The sequence below is a fragment of the Cornus florida genome, unplaced genomic scaffold (genome assembly GCF_030987335.1).
Source record: "Cornus florida cultivar Cherokee Brave unplaced genomic scaffold, ASM3098733v1 CherokeeBrave_3.0.0_Hap2_Chr11, whole genome shotgun sequence".
Classification (NCBI taxonomy): domain Eukaryota; kingdom Viridiplantae; phylum Streptophyta; class Magnoliopsida; order Cornales; family Cornaceae; genus Cornus; species Cornus florida.
This window is the reverse complement of record NW_026775581.1, coordinates 130,304,480-130,311,662: the sequence shown is the minus strand read 5'-3', so window position 1 is coordinate 130,311,662 and position 7,183 is coordinate 130,304,480. Positions and strand designations below refer to the sequence as shown.

The window sequence follows — 7,183 nt, the reverse complement described above, 5'->3', positions numbered from 1 at the left end:
CACGCACATTCATTCTTGACAATATATTTAAAGTTAAATCTGATGTTAACGAGAGTTGTTACATAAATTATTTCTTTTACTAGTATATTATAAGTCATTCGTCCCGTTATATCATCTCATTTCTAATGTTTTCATTCCACCCTGCCTCCTACCATTTTGTCAACTCATACAAGAAAACTGAAAAAATTGGGACCTTTGGGTTGATTTGAACCCAACCCAAAATGTTGGGCTGATATTAAGCCCAGTCCAGTATGTCCTACAGGAAACCCCTAATGTAACTCTGAAAGCATCGAAGAGAGAGAGAGAGAGAGAGAGAGAGAGAGATGGAGCAAGAACAAGAAGGGCTAGAGAGGTTCCTGAGATGGGCTTGTGAGCTCGGAGTATCAGACTCTCCACCAAAGCAACCACGTTCAAATTCACGTCTGGGACAATCCCTCTGCGTCTCACATTTTCCTGACGCAGGCGGGTACTGTATTCCAAATTTTCTCTCTCCTCTTTATTCGTGTTCTCAACTTTTCATATATCCTTATATATTTGTATTTATGTAAGTATATATATGTGTGTGAATGTTGCAGACGGGGTTTAGCTGCTGCTCGTGATCTTAGAAAAGGCGAATTGATTCTTAGAGTTCCCAAATCGGCCTTAATGACGAGTGATAGCCTACTGGAAGATCAGACCCTATCTCTTGCTGTCAATAAACACCCTTTTCTTTCCTCTACTCAGGTGTTCTTTCTTTATATAAAACGATTTTTTTTTGTGTTACATTTGGTTAATGAGAAAAAAAAGTTGAGCTTGTAAAATTTGGAATCAATTATGGGTTTTGATTTATTTATGGGTGATATAATTAGTCATATTTTATGTGAGATTTTGTGGTGTATGATTGGTTGGTGGTGTTTTTCTAATTGATGAAAGTAAATAGGGATATGAAGCTAAATATAAATTTGGAGAGAAGTCTTACAATCAAGTAGGTTTAAATTAAATAGGATTAAAACTTTATTTATGAGAATTATAATTTTAGCATAATTAGGAATATAAATGGGGAAGTAGAGAAAATATAAGACCAAACGATACAAAAGATTTGATAATTATGGGGAACACGATTGAAGATGATGTTACTAATAAAACCAGAGTAGGATGGTGTGAGCGAAGGAGTGGTTCTGGCATATTATATGAGCAGTGTATACCTATAAAGCTGGATGAAAATGTTCTACAAAACAACTTTCAGATTAGCCATGCTCAAAAGCAAAGTATGCTGGGAAATTAAGAAATAAAATGTTCTATATTAAGTGAGGTTGAAATGTGAGTATTAAGATGGATGTGTGATGTGTTGTATGAAAAAGGAGGATAATTTGATAAACAAATGTATTTATGAGGCGCAAAAATAGCACCAATTGGAAAAAACTGAGAGAAATCCGACAAAAATGGTTAATCCAGTTTCAACAAATGCTTATTTTACACGGACTAGGGTAATGTGTTAGGTGTGGCTATCTAGCATCGGATTATCAAATCCCTGATCTGAGGATAGGGGAACATAGCTAAAAACTCATTTATTTAATATATTTTGTTCTATTTTCTAAAGTAAAATGATGTTTTTGTGTAATATAGAGTGTCCAACATTTAATAAAACTGATTATGGAAATAATTGGTAATTGTATATTGTTGTACACATAACTATACCATATTGTCATTCTTGCTTTAATACCATAAGAATAGGGTCGGTCACTTGAATACTCTTTTACCATCTCTCTCCTATAATATTAATTTTTTTAAAATCATCTCTCTGCGTATGGGACAATTTTTTTTTTTTGATAAGTAATAATAAATTAAAAAGGGCGTTCAATAGGGGAACGCGTCCCGTAGACAAAGGAACCGTAGTTTAAGGCCCCAAAGAATCCAAAAAAGAAATTAAATCAACAGAAGAGGAACACGAACTTCTGTTCACATAACAAAAAAGAGAGCGAATAATAAAAAGTTTTAGTGTCGCTGTAGACAACTCCTTCCCTTCAAACATTCTACTATTTCGCTCCTTCCAGATACACCACCAAATACAATGTGGTACAGATCTCCAATAAATAAGAATGCTCCTACTCACACGACAACCTCTCCAAGTATGAATTAGCTCCTTAGTAGAATGTGGCATTACCCAATACATGCCAAATAAGCTAAGAATGAGATTCCAACAATCGTACGCTATAGAGCAATGCAATAGGAAATGATCAACTGACTCCCCATCCTGCTTACATAAACAGCACCAATTAACAAGAAAATTTTCCCTTTTCCTCAGATTATTGATCGTCAGAATCTTTCCCCAAACAACAGTACATACAAAGAATGCCACCCTAGTAGGAACCATGGAGCACCAAATAGTCTTCCAAGGAAAATTATAGGATGCAAAATTAAACAAACATAAAAACAAGGACCTTACTGCAAAACGCCCGTGAGAGGAGGGAATCCAAATCAAATTGTCAAAACCCCTGCCAATTCCTTCTTGCTGATACAATTGATTCAAGAAAATGCTCACCTCTTCCAACTCCCAATCCTGAAATGAACGTCGAAAATGAACATTCTATGTAATCCCACTATTATCAAGATGATAACAGTTAGCAAATATGGCATGTTTATAAACTGCATATGGGACAAATTGTGTGGCAACCTTGTGGGCGGGTGCAAAAGGCACTGGCAGGCTATCACACTGGATGAACTATGGGTGCGTAATCTCATATTGCCTGGGTAATGGAAATGTGAAGTGCTCATATGTGGTGGTGTTATCTCAAAATGGTATGAGGCCTTTTGGGGTAAAGCTCAAGAGAAAAACCGTGCGGGTTCGTGCTTAAAGCGGACAATATCATACCATGTGGTGGAGTAGGTCGTTACAAATGGTATCAGAGCCTAACCCAATAAAAAGTGTGGCCAACGAGGACGTTGGGCCCCAAAGGGGGAGGGGGTGATTGTAGCAACCTTGTGGGCGGGTGTGTGTGAGTTTGTGCAGGTGGCACTAGTAGGCTACCACACTGGGGGAGATATAGGTGCACAATCCCACATTGTCTGAGTGTGGAAATGGTAAGTACTATATGTAAATTCAACACCCTTTTATGACACAACGCGTTTCAAAGCCGTGATGGCCGTAAACATGCCAAAACTCCAGAGTTAAGCGTGCTTAACCTGGAGTAGTACCAAGATGGGTAACCCCCTGGGAAGTCTCTAGTCCGGGGGAGCCAAAAGTGGACAATATTGTGTCTCGTTAGGGTGAGAGTCGTTACAAATGGTATCAGAGCTTGACCGAGCCAGAAGTGTGCCCAACGAGGGCGTTGGGCCTTCCCCCGGGGGGGGATTGTGGCGACCTTGTGGGTGGGTGCGAGGCACTGGCAGACTACCAAACCGGGCAAGGTATAGGTGCACAATCCTATATCGCCTCGGTAAGGAAAAGGTGAATTGCTAATTTGTGGTGGTGTTATCTTCAATTGGTATGAAGCTTTTTGGGGTAAAGTCCAAAAGTAAAACCGTGCGGACTTGGGCCCAAAGCGGACAATATCATACCATGTGGTAGAGTGGGTTGTTACAAATGGTATCAGAACCTGACCCATCCAGAAGTATGCCCAACGAGGACGTTGGGCCCCAAGGGAGGGTGATTGTGGCGACCTTGTGGGCGGGTGCAAGAGACACTGACTACCACACTGGACGAGTTACAGGTGCACAATCCCACATCGTCTAGGTAAAGGAAAGGTGAAATGCTTATATGTGGTGATGTTTTCTCCAAATGGTAGAGGCCTTTTGGGGAAAATCCAAGAGCAAAACCGTGCGGGCTCGGACCCAAAGCGAACAATATCATACCATGTGGTGGAGTGGATCGTTACAAATTGTTTAGGCATATGTACCGTATCATCATCCTTGCTTTAATACCATAAGAATGGGGTCCTCCACATGAATTCTCTCACTGTATCTCTTCTATAATATGTAACTTTTAAAAATCAATTGTCTGCTTATGGGACAAAATGTTTGGGCAGCTAGGAAACAATATGTACATTAAGTGAGTGTAAATGATGTAAGAAATGATCAGATTCGTGAGATGAGATGGTTGGAATAACACAATAGGACATAAAATGAGAGAAAATCTATAAAAATGGTTTGGACACGTGCTAGGAAGACATTTAATTGTGCCAATTAGGAAATGTGACATAGTCCACATTGTTGCTAATACTAGGGGAAGGGGAAGACAAAATTTAACGTGGGTAGAGTTAGTAAGAAATGATGGTAACATGCGGTTTGATCGAGGTTATGGCCTTGGACAGAGTGGAATGGAAACATAGGATTCATGTAACCGGATCCCAAATAGTTGGAAAAAGGCTTTGGTGGTTGTTATTATTTTAAATCAACTGTCTGTTGAGAGCATTGTATATTCGACACGGGTATTTCATGCATTTTTATGGAGTCCATGTAATGTTGACGAATATTTCTAAGCGCTGCCTTTGACGAGGAAGAAAGACATTATCTTTGTATTGAGGTAATTTTAAGGGTAGGGAAATTAACTGTCCATTGAGCTAAAATTTGTAAATAAACAGTAGTGTGTGGCTTTGCGTAACAACAGAATAGAATTTATGTAATGGCCCTAAATAGTTGGGTGAAGGCTAGGTGTTAAATGTCAAATATTTTTCTCTGGAAGCAAATGGAGTGCTAACTCATCCATGTTATTTTACGTGGTTTTCTTGATTGAATATTTAACACTTTACCCTGTCTGATTAATTTTGTTTTTCTAATGCAGATATTGGTTGTTTTGTTGTTAAATGAAATGGGCAAGGGAAAGAATTCTTGGTGGAACCCTTACCTAATGCAGTTGCCACGAAGTTATGAAACACTAGCGAGTTTTGATCGATTTGAGACGCAAGCTTTGCAAGTTTGGTTCCCAAAATTTGGATTTTTTTTTTCTTCTTGAAAATGTCAATTTTCTCTTCCGTTAATATCAAGGGTTAGGAAATTATTATAGATATTACTTCATTATAAATTATTTTAGATACTTCTATCAATTAGTTGGGAAAAAGCTTTGTTAGTTGAGGTTGAAGTATTTAGGATGAATGATAGGTGGATGATGCCATCTGGGCTGCAGAAAAAGCTAGACTGAAGGCTGAATTGGACTGGAAAGAAGCTACTTCCCTTATGAAAGAACTTAAGCTCAAGCCTCAACTCCGAACTTTTAAAGCATGGCTTTGGGCTTCTGCAACTGTAAGTACATTTTTAGTGCTTTGTGTAAGAACTAATGCACACAAAAATATTTGTTCCAGCAGTGTGTTGATACTCATTTTTTAGACAACCAGCCATTAATGAGTAAACCTTGGGCTTTATCAAGGGATCACTGTGAGAGTTAATGCTTTAGATTAACTTAAACGACCACTCAAGAGTTTTCCTGTAGTTCTTTTGTTATACTGATTGTATTCTGCATTCAAGTCTTGTTTGTTTCCTTGGGCGTCCTTTATATATGCTGTTAATGCTATCCATTAGCATAGTTCATTCTATACATTGCTTTTTATATTTTTATAATCTGAAAATTTCAACATAATTCTGGTTGAAGATATCTTCCCGCACATTGCATATACCATGGGACAATGCTGGGTGCTTATGCCCTGTGGGTGACTTTTTTAATTATTCTGCACCCGGGGAGGAGCTTTCTAACTCTGAAGATTCAAGGAGTTTCAGAAATGCCTCTTGCTTGCACGTATGCTCTTTACAGAAAGAAGATGCCACACAGAAAATAGATGCAGAGAAGTTTGATGCCAATTTGCAGAGGTTAACAGATGGTGGGTATGAGGAAGATGTCACTGCATATTGCTTCTACGCTAGAAGAAATTATAAAAAAGGAGAGCAGGTATGACTAATCACCCGGGTTTCCTATTAGAACACACTGCATTATATTTAGGTAGTAACCGCAGTATTGCTGCTTTTTATAGTCTTTTTGCAGTTCATTTATTGGTAGAGGCACAGGCTCCAAACAAAAACAACAGCAAAACTCAAGAGAACAGCATTGCTGATCTGAACCAATATTTGTTAGTAATACGGCCCTAGAAATTACCACTCTTAACAGTTCATTCAACGTTCTTTAAATCGAAGGACAGCAATATGGTTGGAGTTGTTTTTTCCCAGTTTTTGTAAAACTGATTTGTTCAGACATATGGGCCCAACATTTTGCATTTTTTATTTCCTTAGGTTTCTTCTTGGATGTGGCAAGAAGGAATAGTAATACGATCTTGTCTGCAGGTTCTTCTAAGCTATGGGACATATACAAATTTGGAGCTTCTCGAACACTATGGCTTTCTTTTAAATGAAAATCCAAATGACAAGGTTTTCATTCCTCTAGAACCCGAGATCTACTCTTCGTGTTCATGGCCCAAGGAGTTGCTATATATTCACCAAAATGGGAAACCATCCTTTGCCCTACTCTCTGCAATCCGGTTATGGGCAACCCCTCCAAGCCAGCGGAGGTCTGTTGGACACCTTGCTTATTCAGGATCTCAACTATCACCAGAAAATGAGGTAATTGTGATGGGACGGATAGCGAAGAACTGCCACGTTATCTTGAAGAATTTCCAGACATCGGTCGAGGAGGACTATTTATTGCTCCACAAAATTGACAAACTGCAACATTCTTGTACTCCCATGGAGCTCAGCGACGTCCTCTCAGCATCTGGAGGTGAGGCTTGTGCTTTCTTAGAAGTCAATGGTGTGCCGAATGGAGAAAGTGGTGTCAAGTTAAATTTATCTAGTAAGACAAGAAGATCACTGGATAGATGGAAATTAGCAGTTGAGTGGAGGCTTAGCTACAAAAAAACATTTGGTGATTGCATTTCTTATTGTACTGATATAATCAATAAATTATCTTCTCAAAATGGTTCAACCATGAGAACAATTTAGTCCTAATTTGACATGCAAGTTTTTCTTTATTTTTATTTTATAATTAAATTTACTTAAATCTTTGGTTGGAAATAAGGTGATGGTTGCTGGCGTAGGCAGCATAGCTAAAATTGGCATATGTTTTTCTTTATTTTTACTTTCTTATTAGTAAAAATAAGAAACCTCAATGTGCTTGGACTTTTATTACGGAAAAATAAAATAATAATAATAATAATAATAATACAGTTGTAATTCTTTTATGGCGTCTCCATATTTGCTGTTTTTTTTTAATTATTATTTTAAA

General features: G+C 38.1%; 1 protein-coding gene across 2 annotated transcripts; it reads left to right on the top strand.

Annotated features, from left to right (window-relative positions):
- Nucleotides 1-285: 285 nt before the first annotated feature.
- On the top strand, nucleotides 286-6,929 carry LOC132284766 (protein SET DOMAIN GROUP 40). Of its 2 annotated transcripts, none has more exons than XM_059786891.1 (6): nucleotides 286-466; nucleotides 576-723; nucleotides 4,760-4,891; nucleotides 5,077-5,217; nucleotides 5,564-5,857; nucleotides 6,247-6,929. In XM_059786891.1, the coding sequence occupies exons 1-6, from the start codon at nucleotides 324-326 to the stop codon at nucleotides 6,898-6,900; spliced, it is 1,512 nt and encodes a 503-aa protein (XP_059642874.1). In that variant the 5' UTR covers nucleotides 286-323; the 3' UTR covers nucleotides 6,901-6,929. The 2 variants fall into 2 exon arrangements, with proteins under 2 accessions (XP_059642874.1, XP_059642875.1); XM_059786892.1 differs by having other exon boundaries at nucleotides 346-462.
- Nucleotides 6,930-7,183: the final 254 nt, after the last annotated feature.